Here is a 21463-nt window from a genome sequence, read left to right on the forward strand (position 1 = left end):
AGAAAGAAAACAAATCCAAGTCAGAAACAGTAATTTTCACCTCTAAGGATTTATTTATGCTCACATACATACATGTAAAAAAGGATGCATTCACAATTAACTCCGACCTACCTTGCAGCGAGTAACTTCCCCGATCCTGGAAATCAGAACTGGATACAGCAGTACCCCAGAGCCTGCTCTTGGTACCCTGCACCCTCAACATCCTGCCATGTTACACAGCCTCAGCAGAAAGGCTGAGTTTGTAGCTAAAGGTATTTTCTATACCTAGATGAGCTTGTATTTCAAATTAGCCATATTGGCATAATACTTTTGAGAAAAAATAGACAAACTGTTAGCCTCCAAAAACATTAGCCAAGGAACTGAATAGGCCAATATCAGCTAAAGGACAGGTTATTTTGCTTCTGTTTGGATTTGATTATTAACTCTCCCCAGAAAAGCCAATGAAACATCATCCTGGTCTGCCCATTAATAGATTCAAATAAGATGTTTTCTGTCTCCAAAACCATTTGGGAAGGGTTAGTATTAAATAATTTGAAAGTTTTCTGATGAGGTATCCAAATCTGAACTTTCTCAGAAACTTACAAAGAAGACACAGCAGGATCACCCATGCAAATAAGCAGCAGAGTTCTGAGGAAGTCTTTTACTCAGTAACCATGCAAGGGGTTGCCTGGAATTTTTCAACTAAAGTACCTTTTTCAGGCTACACTCAGGGTAAATATATGCAAGATAGCTAGAAGATGTCTGTCTTGTTAATGAAATGCAAACATCTTCATCACCATTTGTCTTCATACCTACAGACAACACCCCCAAATTAAGTAACTTGCCTTATTGTTAGCATTATGTTCAATATGACAAAACACACTAAAGGCAGGCAGAGAACGGCTTGAGCTACAGAGATGACTAAAATTCAAATGCTACAAATAAATTAATTGTGGATGCACCTACTAGTTCAAATGCCTTTCAATGGGCTAATTCACCCAGCAACATAAAAGGAATGTGTTTCACTGACTCCCATTAACCCTTAGTGGATTTTCACTAACAAATTTTGTACCTATTTCCAGTATTTCTTCCTTCTGTCATCAGTGTTTTTCACAGTGTACACTAAAGGATGGGGAATACAAGAGATACATTTTTAGTTTTTCAATCTAAATCGTATTTCTTGGCTTTCTGCCTCTTTCCTAAATATTAAAACAAACTACTCATTTCTTCAAGACCTTCTCACTAAAAATAGTTGGTTGGACTGCTTAATTGTGTTAGCTGAAACACAAACATACAAAAAAGGAAAGGGGTTTGTAGAAAAAACATTGAAGAGAAAAAAAAAATCAGATTTCATCTGGCCTTCCCATCATCACTTAAGAGAATTGTTTTGTAGTTACATCATCAGGAAATAAAATACTATCCTCCCAGGACCCCGACTCTTTACAGAAGGAAAAAAAAAAAGGAAGGCTCAAAGTTCATATCCCCCCTCAGAGGAGTTCAGCTAAAGTTGCATTTTTCTGTCATAATAGAATAAAATAACCCAAACAAAACAAAACAAAACCAAAGAAAAATCTCTGTTAGAACAACTAATTAAACTAGATGACTTGGAATTCAGATTTTCCGTTTTCGAACTGTAGGCTGCGGGACTAAGTGGTAAACATTGTACCTAATCAGTAACAACTCCTAACGACTTTATTATCAGCGCTAGAGAGGAACTGCCCTAACCCAAACCTTCCGCACATTCTCCTTGGCCCTGAGCGGGAGGACAAACGCAGCCTTTCTTTCGCACGGTGCGGGGCTCGGCCGGAGCCGGCGCCCGGGGCCGAGCTGCGCGGCGGGAGCCGAGCTGCCCGAAGGCTGCTGAGCTGCCCGGAGGGAGCCGAGCTGCCCGAAGGCTGCTGAGCTGCCCGGAGGGAGCCGAGCTGCCCGAAGGCTGCTGAGCTGCCCGGAGGGAGCCGAGCTGCCCGGAGGGAGCCGAGCTGCCCGGCGGGAGCCGAGCTGCGCAGGGCTGAGCCCGGCTGTCCAGCGGCGGCCGGGCAGAGTTTGCCCAGAGGGGGCAAGCCCAGCTGCCCAGAAGCGTTCGGGCTGCCCAGAGGCGTTGGGGCTGCCCAGAAGCGTTCGGGCTGCCCAGAGGCGTTCGGGCTGCCCAGAGGCGTTCGGGCTGCCCAGAAGCGTTCGGGCTGCCCAGAGGCGCCCGGGCTGCCCAGAGGCGTTGGGGCTGCCCAGAGGCGCCCGGGCTGCCCAAAAGCGTTCGGGCTGCCCAGAGGCGTTCGGGCTGCCCAGAGGCGTTCGGGCTGCCCAGAAGCGTTGGGGCTGCCCAGAGGCGTTCGGGCTGCCCAGAAGCGTTGGGGCTGCCCAGAAGCGTTGGGGCTGCCCAGAGGCGTTGGGGCTGCCGGGGCAGAGCGCGTTGGGGCAGCGCGCGTTGGGGCAGCGCGCTCCCTTATAAGGCAGGCGCTGACGTCAGGCGCACGGCTCGGCCGCCCGCGCCCTCGCTCATTGTTCGCGGGAGCGGCCGCGGCGCTCGCAGCGGCCCCGGCGCTCGCAGCGGCCCCGATGGCACCGCGCAGCGCCCCGCAGCACCCGCCCGCCCCGGAGTGCCACAGCCCCGCCGCGCAAGGTAAGGCACAGGGTGGGAAGCGAGCTGCTTCTGGCAAGCACTGGCGCTTCGGGCTTTTTCCCGTCGGGATACCTTCTTTTTTTAAAAGTCGCTTCCCAAAAGAAAAACAAACAGGGGTGAGAAACAGAAGCGATGAAATACCCCAAAACAGCACAGGGAGATCTAGAAGATGTCCGGTGAATAATATATAGGGTGACAATTTCAAGCGCTAAAAAACACTTTTGAAACAATTCCTGCGGAGGCAACAGACGCGGAATTAACGTAACATTAAAGAAGGAGAGAGTTACGAATTACACACACTTTCCAAATGGTCGGATAAAATCATGACTGCATTTAAAGCTGTGGAAGGAGTCCAACAGTATTGTAATATATTAGGTAGAGCTACTGCCTCTCTTTCTGCTGCATTTACATGCATATGCTATGTATTAGTAGACATGTACACACACGCGTCTCTAAGCGTTTACTGTACTTTTGGACAACTTTACTGTAGTTTTCAGAGCAATGTATAAACTGCCACATAGCATAGTCTTATTGCAAACTAATGTATGTCTAAAAGAAAGAATTGCAACTAGTTTAATTACTAACAAACTTTTCAACTCGTACACACTGCTTCCTTCTTCTGTGTCTTGCGTGCAAGTGTCAAATCACAAGAGGGCAGAACTGTCAGATTTTTATGAAAAAAACTTTTAAGCCTGGTCAAACACATGATGAGTGTGAGGATCAGAAAGCACACTGCTCTCTTCAAGGCTTATTCTGCAAGATGCTCAACAGTATTGCAGCTATTAACTCCAGAAAACAGGGAATGAAAAACAACTCTGACGAGGCACAAAGCAGCTTGAAAGATTAGACTTCAGTGTGTTTACAATTCACACCTGCGTAGTTTGCAAAATTACACTGTCCTCTCCCTTAATTAAGGGCCAAACCCTGTCAAATCTTTGTTCATAGGAACAGCTGCAATTAAGTCAATTGAACTGTCCTACTTGCAAATTGGAACTTCTGAGCAGGGCTCTTCAGAGTCCTATGTGTAATTTAAAAAGTTAGAAAAGTTAGACCTTGAGACCTTTAATTTTGAACTATTCTTACAGGTAAAACATGGTTTTGGGGTATGTTCTCCTTTTCCTTAGTACAAAAATAAATGCAATTTTAGGACAGAAGTAAGAGTTCTTCTTCCCTTTATTTGATGTTATAAATCCTGCAAAATCCTTGTTGAATTATATATTTAGGAAAAATCAAAGCTGGTACAAACAGATGCATTGTTATAGCATCATGCATTCACAGATTTAGAGGCTGAGCTAAAATATCTTCTGTGAACTTTTTCATAACTTTTTTTTTTTTTGCTTTAACCATGGGGAAAATATGAAGCAGTTATTTTCAACATGCTTCTAAAAATGTAAATATAAAGAGACATTTCATTTCAAATATAAGTATTAACCTGGCAACTAAATAAAAGTCACATCCATGTTTCCAATATATTCTTTTTTTAGTAACAAGCAAAGTTTATACCTCTGTTGAGAGAATCAGGGAAGAGGGCACTGTGTAGTGTATATATAGAATGAAGAGAATCCTAGCAACCAGAACAAATGTAATTTCACAGTACAAAAACAATACCCCATATCAGTATCCTGAGCCCCTTAAAACGTCTTCTGCTCACTATTCTGTCATATCTGCAGAGTCCTCCCAGTTTAAAAATTATTAATTAGTTTTCTAAATATTCAGTGTCAAGTTATAAAGCAGAAAACTTAGCTATGTTGTGAACAGATGCATTAGGAACCAAAGTTAAGTGACAGTCGTGAAAAAGTGTATCTGAGTAGAAAGGATGAGCTGAAAAAGTTGGAAGACTACAATATGGCAAAGAAAAGATATTAACAGGAATGCTATGCATGCAATAAATTTGATAAAAGCCCTAAGTAGAAAAAAGAAAAAAGTCTCCCCATAGGTAAGATGAAATCCAGCAAAGAAGGGATTTCTATCACTGATTACTGCTTTAACAGTATCTGAAGTACCATCTGTACTCTGAATACTGCTGGCCTAAAACAAATCATAACATCTATCAAAAGCCAGAGGTCTACATCTCATAGTCTGTCTTCCTCAGATTAAAAAGAAAACATTCTTCACTTAATACTTACAGAACCAATTTTGCTCTCATTTATACTGGTAAAACTCCAAAATAATTAGATAGAGGCATAATGATTAAACTGTCTCACTGCTGTTCCCCCTCCCACCCCCCACCTCCCTATTACTCCTTTATTAGATCAGATTTCTTAACATGTTTTGGGTATTAATTGATTGCTATTCCTAATTTTAAGTTATTAAAATGCTGGTTTCTGTTAATTAAGAGTAAAAGAAGACAGTGAAAGAAAATAATCATCACATAACTCAAGTCTTAAACAACTGTATTTCATCTAAATTTTTATTTAGATGTTGTAATTTTTCACAACATCCAATGTGAAAACATTTTAAGAACAAATACACCCTCTAAAATGAAAGTCAGCTTCCTATCTAACTGCATTGACCCTTTGTTCCTTTCCCATCACTTCCCTTTCCTCCACTGACAAACATCTGCTGACAGCAGAATTTTTAGAGATTTGATCTAGAAGACAAAGGATAGTTTCTATTCCCCATCAGTATTAGTAAAATCAAATTATTTCTTGTTTTGTGCTGAGCAACAAAATTTCTTACTATTTATCTAATACTATGATGAATTACCAATTTTGCACTTGTCATGGGATTTTAAAAAAAAGCCTGGTTTTACTCCCAGTTAGTTTCCCCTCTGTGGCATATCTTTAAAAACTGCTACTTTTCTTCAGGAGCAATTCTTTACCACACTTACTTTGGCATGGGCAACTGAGCAACTACAGCTCCTCTGGACCTTTGCTATGAGCAGCTGTTCTCAAATTCTGGGTGTGGTACTACCTGAATAAAATTCATTTAAAAGGCTAAGTCAGAGTATCCTAAGGAGTTTACAATGTAGGAAGGCATATCTTTAAAAACCATTGTATAAAACTGTAGTTTTATTTCATTAATAGTTTTCCTCAACACTTTATCTTGTCAGCAAGATTTGAACTTAGAAACTGTCTTAGCAATAATTTTTAATCGCTTAGGGTTTTCAATCTATACTGAATAGATTCTGCCATGGCACCCTTAGGGTTTAGGTTGAGCTCCTTGATGTAGTTGAAAGCTTGATTAGTTCAACCATTCACTGAACTGTATTACTCAGCTCCAAGAAGGCAAAAATCATTGCTGAAAAATTCTAAATATAGTGCCCAGTCTTGTGATTTAAGTCAAGTAATGGACACTTTGACTCTTAACACCTCTCACTACATTATGCTGTTTATGAGGTTTGCTGTGTTTTCTGTCAGCAAGACAAAAATCACTTTGACTGCATGTCCAGTGCACCATGATGTTCCTGAAGTTCAGTAGCTGCACTCACTCACATCAATGCACCAATGGAGCACTGGGGCAGTTACAGCTCACTTCTGCAGTGTTCACAATTTCTAGCACAATGTATTTGAAGATTTTTCTGAGGCAGTCTGTAGCCACCAGTTAAAAACAGTACAAAAAACACCTCCCAAAGCAGTTCCTCACCAGGGCTGGTGTGACTGTGAGGAGGTGAATGCTCATGCAAACAATAAATGCTGGCTGAACACCCAGCAACATCATCATAGAACCCTCCTTTAATAGCAAGATAGAAATATTGGGAGTGAAAGTTCAACCCAACCTTGCTACACAACATTTCTGCACAACTCAACACCTTAACCTCGGTCACCCAGGCTGCTAAGTGCACGGACTCTCTGCTTGTTGCTGCAGCTCGTTGTGCACATGATGATGATGTAACACAGCTGCCTGACTTCGGCCTCAGCCGGGCAGCTGACCACTGGAGCAGCTGCTGGGGCACAGCAGCAGGACTTGAGCCATTCCGCTTCATGCTGCGTGCTCAAAGCTGAGGAGCCAGAGCCCACAGCTGCCCAAACTTCCCAAAGCTTTATGGACGTACGTAGGTACACAAAGCTCTAGTGAACATGAAGGAAAACGCGGATGGGAAAAGATCCACTCCTGACAAAAACCACTCATCTTGCATACAAGTCAGGGATGTGAAACAATACATCAGACTTCATTATCCTTTATAGACTTCCAAAGGCTTGGGAAGCAACACAGCAATTGCAATTAAATGATGGATACAGTTCTTAAAATCTGCCTTAGACCTAATATTCAAAGCATTTTCTTTCCAATTCATTGCAGTCAGCTGACTTAAAACTTTGTCTTTTTTTATGAGAGGCACAAAGCTTATCTAGTGTTTGCATAGCAACTATCGCAATGACAGAGTGAGGGAATGAAGAAAAATTTTAAGAACTGAAGCAGCATGATACTACTGCCATAAAAAACCCACATAAAACTGGCTGCTTAAAAATAGAAAGTAATGCACTCATAAAACTCACATTTTAATTATACATTGAATTTTAGCACATGGACAAAACTATCTAAGAGTTAAGTTTAAGCTGACTGAATTTTGTCAGCTTTCAATGGATTTAATCTTTCTTTGGTACAATTTATACAGCTTTCAGTCATTAAGTCTAATTATGAAGAAAATCGGTTTTGAAATTTTATCACATGTAAGTTTGGTCTACCTGAAACTAACATCACCCATCACATTCCCAAACATGATTCTATTCTACTTAGCCACAAAGAGGTTTCTCAGAAGAAACCTAATAAATGCTACCATTGTTTTTGTTTTCAACTTCAAAATGCTACGCCCTGGTCAAGCACATTCTACACCTCAGAAAAGCCATTCTGTTACCAAAAACATATCATACCGAAAAAAAAGGAGAGTGATTTATACTGGTCACTTGAACCTGAGGGTGTAACGATGCCACATTGGGGGCAGCCCCAATCTAAATATCTGAAATCTAAATATCTGAATATAAATATCTAATCTAAATATCTGAAACCCAGTATTTGAACACACAAACCTGGATGTAGGAAGGTGTGGAAAAAAATGGCAACGCTGAAGCGTTAATGCTTAAATCTGAAACATTTTTCTTAACTTGCAAAATACTATTATATACTCTTTCATGTAAAAAGTTTTTTTTTTAATTAGCAGCCAAAAACTAAACTCCCAGACTAAACACTGAATTGTCTTTAATGAAAAGGCGACCAGAAACCTTGGCATGCCAAAACCTGTAAAATCTGTGTTTCTAAGGACAGGTGTGATATATAATGAGCACACAGGGCAGGGGAGGAAAGCTGTCTAGGATTGTAAACAGCAAAATCTCCCTATTTCAGTCAGGATTCACTGGGTAAGAGGAGTCAGAAATCGACACTGCTAACATTTCATAACTTGAAAATGACCCTCTCGCACATCTAGATTAAAGCAGTTAACTAAACAATTTGCAAGCTGTGCTAGAGAGAACTCCTTTATTTTCACCATTTGAAACCACATTATAAATTAATGATAAAAGCTAAAATGTATTACATCAGAAACATACTGTGCATGAAAGCATGCTACAGCTCCTTCAGTGACATCTGAAATGAGAAACTATAACCTGAATACCACAGACCATCAACCAAGAGGCAAGAAGGGAGATTAAATAGGGCATGTAGCCAAATGTAGTCACATAATGATACTGAGTTATAAATCACTTTGGGGTACACTAACAAGGCACAGAATGTTCAACTGAATTCACAGTTCCTTAAAGAACAAGGAACTCAAAGTCTTCATATGAAGGCACAAGGGAAGCCTGCATGCACGTGACCCTGCTATTTCCTAAAAAAGCCTTTTCCTATGACAGTTTTTTGAAAGGCAAAGAATGCTGGAAAACAACTAAAGATGGGAAAAGTAATTATATCTTTTGGGTTTAGGAAGACTGCTGAGACTAATTTTAAAAGAGTTTAAAAATCATTGATCACAGAAATGCTAGAACTAGTTAAATCCACTTTTTTCATCCCAATAATTTAGGGTTTTTTCACCCTAAGAAATAAAAAAATTATTTTACAAAGCAAGGAAGTTACTCCAGCTGCTGAACAATTAGCTCAAAAACCCAGAACACCACAATCACCCTAAACACTGCTATTGGCACTCTGAGTGGGCATACGACTAAAAGATCCAATTTCTTTTAACTCTTACGCAGAGTATTTGATCTTTAACACAGTGTACAATCAAGGCTGCACAAAAATGGAAAAATATTACTTCAACACATCATAATCAACAGACCTGAGAGTAAAAGACATTCTTCAGTTAAACAGTTCATTAGAGGTGAAGAAGCTACTTAAACTACCATTTGCTATTGAACTGTGAATTAAATCTGTGAAGTAAACCTTGGTTAGAATCTGTGAAGTAAACCTTGGTTAGAACTATAACTACCTAAAAAAATTCTCAAACTATCATCTTTAGGTCTCCAATGTAGCTTCCTGTCCAGTAATCTAAAGCAATGTGTTAGTCCTCTTTGAAGAGGATCATTTTGGAGAAACCATGTAAACGTAAGTGCTGAACAACAGCACCTTTGCTCAGGATTAACATGTTTTAGACAAAACATTCATTGGTGCTGCACCTTTAGATAATTGAGCAAGTGCACCCAGGTCTGTGTGGCCAGAGGCCCACTGGGAGAAAATACAACTTCCAAACACTTAGCAGGTTTACAACAGACAGCAAGATGAATTATCTGCCAGGTCACTACAGAGGCTCAGTACCTAGAACTGTATGCAGAAGCAATTTGTAGTGCATAAGGAAAAGTTCCAGTACCATTTCCGGAGGTCACAGAGTGAAAACCAGGAAACTGGCAGGATTCTTCATCACCTGTAGCTTTGAAGTTCAGCTGGTTAACCCTGCCACAGTGCACTGCCACCATCTCTCTCACCTGTGCCTCCACCATGAAGTGTGGCCAAGCCCATCACAGAAAATGGCAACCCTCACATTAGCAGGTCTATGGGAAAAGATGAATATTTAGCTTCAAAACAAACTTCTGCTTGATATTAACGCTATTGCTGTTAACATTATTACTTACAGTCTTGGCTACCAGAAAAAGTTGCAACTGTATTAGCAAACCTGATAAAAGCATCAACTGCACTGTTTCATGCAATTTAGAATCAAGGCAAATTTAAATACCTCAAGCTAAATTTGCAGTAACAATTAAGATTTAAGTGTTCTGACAAAAAAGAAACGGAGTGCCACTCAAGCCCAGTTTCAAACAGTCTGATCTTATTAAACACGTACACAGAGCTTCTTCAGGAAATAAGCACACCAGAAAAAGGGCTTACTTTTGTCTGAGGATGGATGTATATAATAAAGATTTATGGGTATGAACAGAACCCTCAAGAAGTAATGGAATTTGAATCCTCCTGCAAAGCAGTGACACCACCTATATAATTTTGGAGGAATGTTTGTCTAATTGTTTACAACCAGACTTATTCCTCCAATTACTGGCAAACTCTCAGTCCTAACAGTGTCATTCAGTACTAAAGTATCTTTATTTAACTTACCATGTTTAATCTATGTCGTTTAAATCACAATTTCAGGACATAAATTCTTGTACACTGAGCATGAAGAATGCATATTAAAGTTTCCTAGACAAGTTGCACCTGTCTAGAAGCAAGTGGCCACTGAGCAGCTTATCCAGGGCTGGCTGCACGAGTAGGATGACTTCAGTTCAAAAGTATAAGTGAGCATGGCAGTATGGAAACTTCTAAATTTTACCACTGCTGATGACTGAGGCCGTGGTTAGCATAAGAGATAGGCACAGTGCCTACTCTGCCCATGGATGAAAATTCAGCCCCAGACATTTATTTTTATATAAAATGTGTGTTAAAGTTGTTTTAGAGAACATCCAGTTCCTGTAAATGTTATGGGAAAATGACATTTACAACTAACTGGTCTCCTCTGAGTAACAAGATGTGGCTGAGTGCCATTTTCTGTCATACCAAAAATATTAACTAATTGAAGTTAAAAAAAGTTTGTATAAATTAGATCCTTGCACAATTATGCCCAATTCTGGTCAAGACAGGAACACCAGCACTGCCTCAGGTGCATGAAATACCAGAACAGCAACTATTTTCCCATTTGTGCCCCCCTTAAAAACAGTCCACTTTGAACCTACACACTATGATATGTTACATACAGAATACAAAAAAAAAACAACACAGGATTTATCTACAGAAATTGCTTAAAGAAAACTCAGACTGTTCTCTGAATATAAAACAGTATCATTAAATTGAAGCGTAAATATATGACTTAAGGGTTGCTAACTTACAGCGAGCTCAAGCAACAGACTGATTCAGAGAATCAGAACTTCTGCAAACTCCTCAATCAACTGAAGGGTGCAGAGTAAATAGCCAAGACAGTAACTCACACCTCCAAATTTTACTCTTCCAGCAACAGTAAACACAGCATGGCAGTGATAGTGGAGTAGTATTTGCCTTACTCAAACCACACACACGTGGCTGGGATCATCAGTCTAGCAGCAGCCTCACCAGAAGTATCCACAACCTGGGCAAGCTGCACTCTCTTGTTTGTGCCTGATCTCTCCATGGGGAGTGGGGGTGAAGACAGGCAGGGCTCCAAGGAACAGTTTTCAGGCACCGAGTTAACTCCTGGAACAGGTTTTCACTGGAAATCCTAGCAGGAGGCTGCAACATTATCCATTCCTAGTACTGACACTGAATAGAAAGTGCAAACCCGTTCACCTGCCCACAGGGTAAGGGTGGATTAAGCCCTGACCTGTTTATCTCTGCAGTATTCAGTGTTTTATCACACTGGTGATTTTATAAACAGCTCAGTAACGGTGGTCAAGCAATAACATTCTAGCAGGAATACTGCTTAAAGTATGCACTTGAAACAAATCTCAGGTTCATAAAGACACACAATTCCTCCCATCAATTTAACTTGTTAGCATATAACATCAAATATCAAATGCAAACATTTCAATGACACCATTGTTTAAAAATCACAAATTATGAAAAACAGTAGTTCTCTTGTGTAATTACTGCACCTAAAGCCTATTTAGATTAATAATAATTCTCAACATCTGTTACAGTAAGTTAACTGTAACAGGAAGAAGTTATCTGTTAACTGTAAGTTAACACTGTTTATCCATTTTAATAAATCTGAGGATCAGGCACAAAATTTCACTTGTTAAAGATGAAGACAAGACAGAACCAGGACCTGGATTAGTAACTGAAAAGTTCTGCCTTAGTCTTATTGCTTTGACCCCTATACCACATCTCTTGTGGTTCATCTTTCCATTTCCTTCACAAAGCTTTCCATCTACAAAACTATAATTTGCTGGCTGACGTAAATTTGAAGAGTTCCAAATTCTGGTGTTGCATCTGAAATTACTGGCTTTATTTTTGACTTTACAGGCAGTATGGTGGGAGACATTGAGAGAGTTGGGGGAGGAAGGGGAAGGTGGTGAATATGCACTATGGTAATATAAAAAAAAAAAAAATCCTGAATTATTAACTAACAAAACCTAAGTGCTCTTCCTGTGAGCTGGTTACCTTATTGAGGTATTTAGAGTCAGAACAGGAGAGGATTAAGTCATGCTGCGTGCAGAATCATATGGCATTGAAATGCCAACAGTAGTGGATAATGACTTCAAAGAATACTTGACACAGTTGCTAAATCCAGAAAGAGGAAAGAAGAAAGCAGAGTTCATCTCAAAAGCAGTGCCACATCAGAGTCCAGCTCACAGTCCATTGTGCCATATTTTCTAATAAGCTGAATGCTGGGACCCAGTTTTTAAGGCTAACTTCAAGTGAAGCCCATTAATGTTATGATCTTCTCAGGTTAGTGTTAATTTAAAATGTTTTCAGGATAAGGAGTCAAGTCAAAAAACAAACCAAACCAAAAACCTGCCAACAATTTAATAGGACAGTGTATTCTTCACTCCCAGCTCCCTATCATAATCTCAAACACTGCAGATGGTTGCCATTAGAAGATTATAAATGAACATCAGAATTCATAATTTTCACACTGACATTCAAATCCTTATTGCCACAGAAAGCATTAATGCTTTCTACACAAGACTGATGTTTTGATAAGTGACTTCCAAGAACATCTAGATAAGGAAAGAATGTAATTCAAGATAAAAAATTTTTTTCTTAAACTGAGGTTTCATAATATAACAAAAATGAATTGCAGTGCTGAAGTAAAATTACTTGAACTGGAAGTTTATCGCGTCTTAAATCTTAAAATAACCAATATAAATTTGTTTAAAGTTTCTCATACCATTTACTGTCACTGATTTTACCTCAGATTTTGCAACATTATGAGTGCAAATACTCCTGTGTCACCAGTAAGAATATTCAGCAGCTTAGTAGTTCTGAAATCATGGTCACAAACAATATCAGTGTTCCAGAATAATTAATTTTTTAAGCATTATCTACATATGTTTACTCAGCATCACAGCTAAATACATCTGGTTATCCGTGCGAAATTTTGCCCGTTAACCCTGAACTGGCAATACCATTCATCTTCTATGACTTTTATTAGGACTTGTAAAGCAAGTCAGCATTTGAAGCATCAGATAAAACAATAATTACTTTGTGATATTCTGTGGAGTAATAAGAACTCACAGTCCCCTCATTAAAATTTCTCATTTCATAAAATAAATTTCCTTATTGAGAAATTTGCCTTACACAGTCCCTTGCAGCTGAGACACCCTTTTTGAAGGTTTGTATCCTAGCATAAACAAATTCTTTGAAATTTACAGATGCAAATTAATGTAATGGAAAACAAATTTTAAAATAAGTATTCACATTCTGCTGGGAAGTGCTGACTGATTCAGATGAAGCCAGCAGATTACACAACATCTATGGTATGTTGTTGCTGCTGTAATTTCAAAGGCTTTTGACTTTCTTTATGACAGGAGAAAAAGAAGCATTAATAAAGATAATAGAGAGCCATAAAAAAAGCTGTAACATGTCTTCATAACAACTGCACATCGATAAACAGAACTGTAGGCAAAGCAAAAGCAAAAAAAGGCATAGCCCTCCCAAGACCAGAAATATGTTAACAAACACAAACTTTGTTTCAATGAGCTGTGGAAGGCACAGACTGGCTTTCTTACAAAAATACGTATGTAACTGCACTGGTGTCAAAAAATTACAACAACGTGTAAGATTTACCAGAAATGATGAAGCATGTTTCTTCTCTTATTAAAGGCCAGACCATGTCTTATTGCTAACTGGGAAGAGTGCCTCAGAGGAAAAGGCATGACTTCATCCACATTTAAGAGCTTTCAGCTTAAAGCTTTTACTTGCTTTGTACCAGGGGAAATTCAAGCATATGTCCAAAAACTTTAGAAGTAAGTCTCCCTTGTGTAATAACCTGTAGAACCTCTCATAAACCACGTCTTTGATCTGTAGAAAAGTAAAGAGCATAACCTAGTAAAAAATATGTATCTTTATGATTAAAAAAAAAAGAATCACAGAAATTAAAAATCACTATCATTTCTGAAGAATGGTCTGATACAGATATTGACAATATGTACATTAAAAACTCCACAACACTGGAAAGACAAAAGCTGAGGTTTACAAACCAGTACCTATTTCACTTGCATCCTCAGAAGACAGACAGCCTTTTCTACAGTTACCACTACAACACTGCTTAAATAAACAAAAAAGTCAAAAATTTTATTCTTATTATTCAAAGAGTAACAACTCATTCTAGAACAAACTAAAAAAAAAATTTAAAACAAAACTGTTGCAATCTCAGCCTCCCGTACATTCTTTGGTTTCTGTGAAACTCAAAGGAAAAGTCATCCCCTTAGAATACTGTAAAAACAAATTAAACAAATCTCCATGTAATATATGCCACCCCAGGAAAATGGAAAGTCCCTCTTAAAAACAAAATGTTGTGACATGACACCAGGACAGTGAACTGTTATGGAACTCTCCACATCTTGTAGAGAATACAGTCATTATCTTGTCAAATATAATGTAGTGTAGCTGAAACTATATGCACTTGAAAAAAATGAAGGAAAACAAGACAACACAATTGAATGCATGGTGTTAACACCAATAAACTGTAGCCTGCATACTGAGGGAAACAACAATGGACAGAGGAGGGCTGAGAAAAACAATTTCTTCCAGGAAATAAAGGAGCAGTTAACTGGTATTGCAAATAAGTACAATATTAAGCCACAATAAAGCAATAATTTATAACAGAAGCTCTGAAGTAATAAGACACTGCCCTGACTCTCTTTAACTACCTATCAGTCATGTTCATAAAAACAATTTTCAATGTCTGTTTTTGCTGGCCTCAATTCAGAAACGGTTGTTGCAGTCCTGTGAAGTCAGCTGCTTAAGAGTTGTGTAAAAGCTTTATCTAAATTATATACCTACCTTTGCCCATTACAAAATTACATGATCATGAAATTTAGCTGGCAAAGAAAATGATAAAAAAATTATTGGATAGGGGAGTGTCTGTTCTTTTTTAAAAATTATTATTTATTTAAGCCAATTTTTTTGACCTTTGCATATTTTCAGTAAAATTGCTCTCTCAGATACTCTGGATACTATTCTTCAGGAAGACAGTATATTGGATGAAGTTAACACAAAGTATTTTTACACTATCACCAAAGTCACTAAGTACTATTATCAGTTAAAGCACTTCTTTAAGCACATGACTTCTTAATTCAGATACTATACATAACCAAGCACTGACCCACAGAACTCAGGTTCCAAAAAAAAAAAAAAAAAAGCCCTGACCAAAATTAAGCAGTTAATTTAAGAACACAAGCAAACAAATAACACCAAAACCCTCAAACATTTTAGGGTCCTCTTTCATTCCTAAGTGCGTATGTGCAGACACAGTCACTGACCTACTGAACCATGAAACAGGAACCCAGCAGCCAAGGAAAATTCTTTGCAAATATTAACAGACTTCCAGTTAACTTCTTAAAATATCAATCTTTATCCAAGAAATCACTATCTATTCAGCAGTGTTGTGGGATTTTCTGTATAGGAATATATAACTAAGCAAACAGTTATCAAAAGCAAGTGAAAAAACTTAATGACACAGTATCAAAAAATATACCATGCTTAATACATTCCTTTTTTCTTTCTAGAAACACATTAAAATCATTTAACTCCTAGTTGCTGAGCTATACTCTTAACTTCAATCAAGTGATTTTATAGAAGTATTTTTTTAAAAATGAAACATATCTCAGTTATTACAAATATTTGCTTGTGAGTCTGTTTGAATGTTAAAACTGCACTTTGTCTTTTGAATGAAGGAATAATTTTTAAATACCCAAAGAATTTAGGCATGATGAAAGAAACAGACTCTCTTGTAAATCTTTACACAACAATCCAGGTAACAAGAAATAAAGGGACTTCTGTTCAAAAAGCCCAGGCAACATAGACTTCACCAGACTTGACTTGATTGTCAACTCATTTTATTCATTATTTATCCTCAATCATCTACTTGAATCATAAAAAAAATTTAGACAGCATCTCTATGAAAATTACAATTGTTTGTTACTATTTGGCATAAGAGCTTCTTTCCAAAACAGTGTAAGAGGCATGACTTCCTGGATCATTAAGACTTTCACTTGGCCAGAAAGACATCAACTAGTTAATATGGAAGTGTTGGGTAAAAACACTGATTACCAAAGGTATTAATGACCACAGCTAAATCTGCCTTAAAAAATAAATTACAGTGAAGCAAGCAATAAATCAAGTGCTAGTAAGTCCAAGTAACCATATTAGTATGTCTTAACTTCATGCACACACAAAATCTGAGTTCATTCCAAATGAAATTGTTAGTTGTGCTTCTGTTATGGTTTTATAGCTATGGCAACGGTAAATCATCAATTGAACTTCACTACTAAAGCATTCAGAGACAAGGGTGGGGAGGGAAAAAAGATTTTTACACTGAAAAGAATTAGAACTGAAAGTAGCACTGAAGAGGGGACAGAAGTTTATATACCATGGACACAGTGAAAAGCTGTCTTTGAGATGCACAGTCCTCCCCCCATTAGTTGTTCTGTCAACCAGCAGCATTCCTTCAAACTCATTTCACAAAGCTCTCCCTCTCCATTTATACATTTTCATATCTGTTTCCCCTATTATGTTAATTGACTGTTGTACAGAATTTGTGACTGCTTCAAGTCTTTTATATTTATGGCTATTTCCCATTCTGTTAATTTTGCATACAAAGCATTTCAACATAGTGCAACTTAGGCACTAGAGTAGAAACAGTAGGGACTATGAAGATGTTATAAGAAATTTTATTGTTATGGATTTCTATACAACATCACCACCATCAGACAAATCCAGTGGACACTAGTACAATGATGAGGGCTTCCTCTCTGTGCAGGAAAATTACATTGCTTCCAAAGGGGATGCTGCTGAGGCAGCCTACTGCCCAGGAATAGATGCCTTCAGTCAGTCAACAGCTCATTAAAGCTGTGCAAAGGAGACTCTTATCTAAGCTCTTCCTGAACTAAAGGGGAGGCTGAGACAGGACCTTGTCAGTGGGAAGCTGTAAAGACTCATCACTTGGACGTGGACATCACAAGAGTGACCCCAGACAAGTGTGGAACAGGAATCCTATGTCTCAGCAGCAGCTTCTAGACAGCTGTCATCATATTTCAGAGGTGGGGGGGAATAAAGTTACATGGGTGCCTAAAAAGTCATTTTGTACAAGTACAGTTTGGATAACAGGATCTATCCAACTTGAGTCTGTACCATTCTTATGAATGACATACAAATTCTAATTCTTTGTGACTTCAACCTAGGCTTTTCAGATTCTTGTTTAATACCAGAATATATTTATCTTAACTGTAGGAAAAATGTAATTGGAAGGAAACATATGTTCTGGCCAAACCTAATCATACTTTAGATTAACTCCACAAGCATCTCTTTGACAAAGCAACATCCACAAAAGAACCTAAGAAGTTGAGGTATTTGGAGGTTTCTTAGGATCTTACATAAACAAATGCATGTTATCCCAAGTCTCTTGCTAATTAAGTATGTTGCATTCCCAAAAAGACTGAGTATTAACATAAACTTGTAGAACTAGTTTTGGAAAATCATCATGAAAACCTTCAAGAATCATGTAAAAGCAGGGATGCACTGAGGCATATCTGCAAATCCAGGCCTAACACACATTAAGACATTTGGGCTTTGTTAAGTTCAAAAGGCACAACTGAATGCCTGTTTATCTGCTGACTGCATTTGTGTGTGTGTGTGTGTGTGTTTGATACGAAGTCACAAGCCTGCACTTTCATTAAGGACACTTACCTCATTTTGCTCTGCTGTGCTGCTTAGGAATTCACATTAGGCAGCCTAACTGCCCAATGTGGCTACATTTCCTTCAAATACTCAAATGTCCTTAAGGTTTAATTGTTAAATATTAGGATGGTTTTTAAGTAACAAAGCTAGGAGTTTTATGATGCTGTAAATTATATCTGCCCTTGAGGGCTGCACTGACCTAACTTCTTAAGCATTATAATAATAACATTTCTTTAAAAAAAAAGCACAACACACACAAAAAAACCAAAAAAAAAACCTTGCACGCGCATACCTGGCCTCAGCAAACAGCTGAGAGAAGTGCAGTTCCAGTGCAGAATAACAAAATAGTTTTGTTGCACTGATCCCTGTTGAAATTTGAAAATGTAATTAAAGATGCACAGTAACTGAAGTTGCTGAGTCTGATCATGCTGAAGTGTTCATTACAAAAGAACTTCTGAATTGGAAGTAAGGCCAGTGGGCACTTCCAAATAATGCTTCAAGGAGAGGTCTGCTTATAGTTACAAGTGGATGTTCATGGACATTTGGCAGAAATATAGTAATATTTCAAGTGTGTTTTTAAATGCCCACTAAAATGGCTTCAAAATACAATATTATTTCCTCCCACAGACTGAAAAAGCTTCTTGAACAAGAGACAGTATATCAGGCAAAAAAAGAAAAGGAAAACAACAAGAAAATATCTAAACTGAAAGAAGAATTGACTAAACTGAAATCCTTTGCTTTAATGGTGGTGGATGAACAGCAAAGACTCACTGAGCAGTTGAATCAACAAAGTAAAAAAATTCAAGAATTAACCACTTCTACAGAACAAGCACACGAAAAGCTGACTTTTGCTGAAGCAAAAATTCAAGAAGAAAAACAGAAATCCAGCAGGCTGGAGGCTGAAGTTCACTCCCAGAGCAGTAAGATTTCCCAAGACCAAGAAGAAATGATGGCCAAACTAACCAATGAAGACAGTCAGAACCGCCAGCTCCGGCTCAAATTAACGTCTCTGAGCCGGCAAATCGATGAGCTGGAAGAGACCAACAAATCTTTGCGAAAGGCAGAAGAAGAACTGCAAGACCTAAGGGATAAGATAAATAAGGGGGAGTGTGGGAACGCTGCACTTATGACTGAAGTAGAAGAACTACGGAAAAGACTGCTGGAGATGGAAGGAAAAGATGAAGAGCTCACAAAAATGGAAGACCAGTGCAGAGAACTTAATAGAAAGTTAGAAAAAGAAGCATCACAGAGCAAGAACCTTAAAGGGGAAGTAGATAAACTTAATAAAAGAATTATGGAGCTGGAGAAACTAGAAGATGCTTTCAACAAGAGTAAACAGGAATGTTACTCCCTGAAATGCAGCCTAGAAAGAGAAAAAAATTTAACAAAGCAGTTGTCCCATGAGCTTGATGGTTTAAAAGCTAGAGTTGGCGAGCTTGAAGCAATTGAAAGCAAGTTAGAAAAAACTGAGTTTACACTTAAAGAAGATTTAACAAAGCTGAAGAGTTTAACAGTGATGCTTGTGGATGAAAGAAAAACTATGGGTGAAAAAATAAAGCAAACAGAAGAAAAGCTGCAAGCTGCAACTTCTCAGCTTCAGGTGGAACAAAATAAAGTGATGTCAGTTACAGAAAAGCTGATGGAGGAAAGTAAAAAGGCACTGAAATCAAAATCTGTTGCAGAGGAAAAAATGTCCAGTGTTACAAAAGAAAGAGATGAACTGAAAAACAAACTCAAAGCAGAGGAGGAGAAAGGAAGTGATCTTGTTTCCAAAGTGAATATTCTAAGTAAAAGACTTCAGTCTCTGGAAGATGTTGAAAAAGAGTTTCTTAAAAGTAAACGTAAGGAGAATACTAGATCTAGCACCTCCCTGCAGCAGGAAAACAACATAATCAAAGAGCTTTCTCAAGAAGTTGAGAGGCTTAAGCAGAAGCTCAATGAAATGAAGTCAGTAGAAGATGATCTTATGAAAACTGAAGATGAATTTGAGTCTCTAGAACGAAAATACGTCAGTGAACAGGACAGAGCCAAGCTCCTCTCAGAGGAGTTGGAGGCTGTGAAAATGGAATTGGCCAGGTATAAATTAACGGAAAAGGCAGAGTCCAGTCAGGAGCGCCTTTTTAAGAAACTCAAAGAAGAGGAAGCTAAATCGAGTCACCTTTCCAGAGAAGTAGATGCACTGAAAGAGAAAGTTCATGAATACGTGGCAGCAGAAGACCTAATCTGTCACCTGCGAGGTGATCACACAGTCTTACAGAATAAACTCCTCCAGCAAGAAAACAAAAACAGGGAGTTAGCAAGAGAAATTGAAAACCTCACTAAAGAACTGGAGAGGTACAGATCCTTCAGCAAGAACACCAGGCCTGGTCTCAATGGAAAGAAAATTCCAGATGTGCAAGTTTTTTCTAAAGAAATCCAAACTGATTCAGCAGACAATGAACCACCTGATTACAAAACCCTCATGCCTTTAGAGCGTATGGTCACAAATGGGCAGCTCTATGAAGACAGCAGTAATGAGGAGGAACAAACAGTGTCTTTCAAAAGCAACTCATCCACCGCAAATGCTGCAAACAAAAAATTATGGATCCCTTGGATGAAGTCCAAAGAGAGCCATCCTCAAAATGGAAAGATACACACAAAGCAAAATGGAAACTGTGCACAGGCTGGAGATCTAGTGCTAAGCCATACACCTGGCCAACCCCTTCACATAAAAGTCACTCCAGACCATGGACAGAACACAGCAACCCTTGAAATAACCAGTCCTACCACTGAAAGCCCTCACTCCTACACAAGCACAGCAGTTATACCCAACTGTGGCACTCCAAAGCAAAGAATAACCATTATTCAAAACGCCTCCTTAACACCCATAAAATCAAAAGCAGGAGAAGGTTACGTGACCCCAGAACATGTAATTTCACCTATTACTATGACTACTACTTTTGCAAGATCTCAAACTCCTGAATCGTGTGGTTCTTTAACTCCTGAAAGAACAATGTCCCCTTTGGCTTTGCCCAGCTCAAGTTCTCAGGAACAAACCCTCTCCTCGGAGCCTTTGGAAATGGGAGCCAAGCACGCTGTCTTTAGAGTATCCCCAGACAGGCAGTCATCGTGGCAGTTTCAGAGATCCAACAGTACAGGATCAAGTGTAATAACTACTGAGGATAACAAAATCCACATTCATTTAGGAAGTCCTTATGTCCAAGCTCTCACCACTTCCAAGCCCATCAGCCCTTGCAATGCAGTGCAAGACAACAGAACTCCAGCACTAGCTAATGGCCTACCCACTAAGCCTACCAATAAAATCACCAGCAGTATTACTATCACACCAACAGCCACTCCTCTTCCACGGCAATCACAAATTACAGTAAGTAATGTCTATAACTGACCCCATCCATGCTGACACCCTTACCAGCAACCCATCCTGTTTTTCATCCCAGCAAGAATTATTTGGAACAGCCTCTTTACTTTGGGAAAGATCTGTGCATGAACTATACAACAGTATATGGAACTAACGTTAAGTTTTGCCTGCTTAGTGTTATCAAGTGTGCACTTACTGTATATCTTCTCATTGAAATACAGTTATGTAAAATATTTAGTCTTGCACTTGTATAAATGCATCTTTATGTATTGCCATTTTCA

At 38.7% G+C, this 21463-nt stretch overlaps 2 protein-coding genes across 4 annotated transcripts in view; one reads left to right on the forward strand and one right to left on the reverse strand.

The window, feature by feature from the left end:
* The window catches only part of CMSS1 (cms1 ribosomal small subunit homolog), a 216048-nt gene that overhangs the window by 176599 nt on the left and 17986 nt on the right, over window positions 1-21463 (reverse strand). The window lies entirely within an intron of this gene.
* The window catches only part of FILIP1L (filamin A interacting protein 1 like), a 182711-nt gene that overhangs the window by 145092 nt on the left and 16156 nt on the right, over window positions 1-21463 (forward strand). For 2 of the 3 annotated variants that reach the window (XM_021545501.3, XM_021545499.3), the window contains exon 7: window positions 18452-21188. In XM_021545501.3, the coding sequence (XP_021401176.2) occupies window positions 18452-21188 (2737 nt within the window). Of the gene's footprint in view, window positions 1-2496; window positions 2597-18451; window positions 21189-21463 lie in introns of those variants that run through there. The other variant, XM_021545503.3, reaches the window with a different exon arrangement.

This window comes from Lonchura striata, chromosome 2, assembly GCF_046129695.1.
Source record: "Lonchura striata isolate bLonStr1 chromosome 2, bLonStr1.mat, whole genome shotgun sequence".
NCBI lineage: Eukaryota > Metazoa > Chordata > Aves > Passeriformes > Estrildidae > Lonchura > Lonchura striata.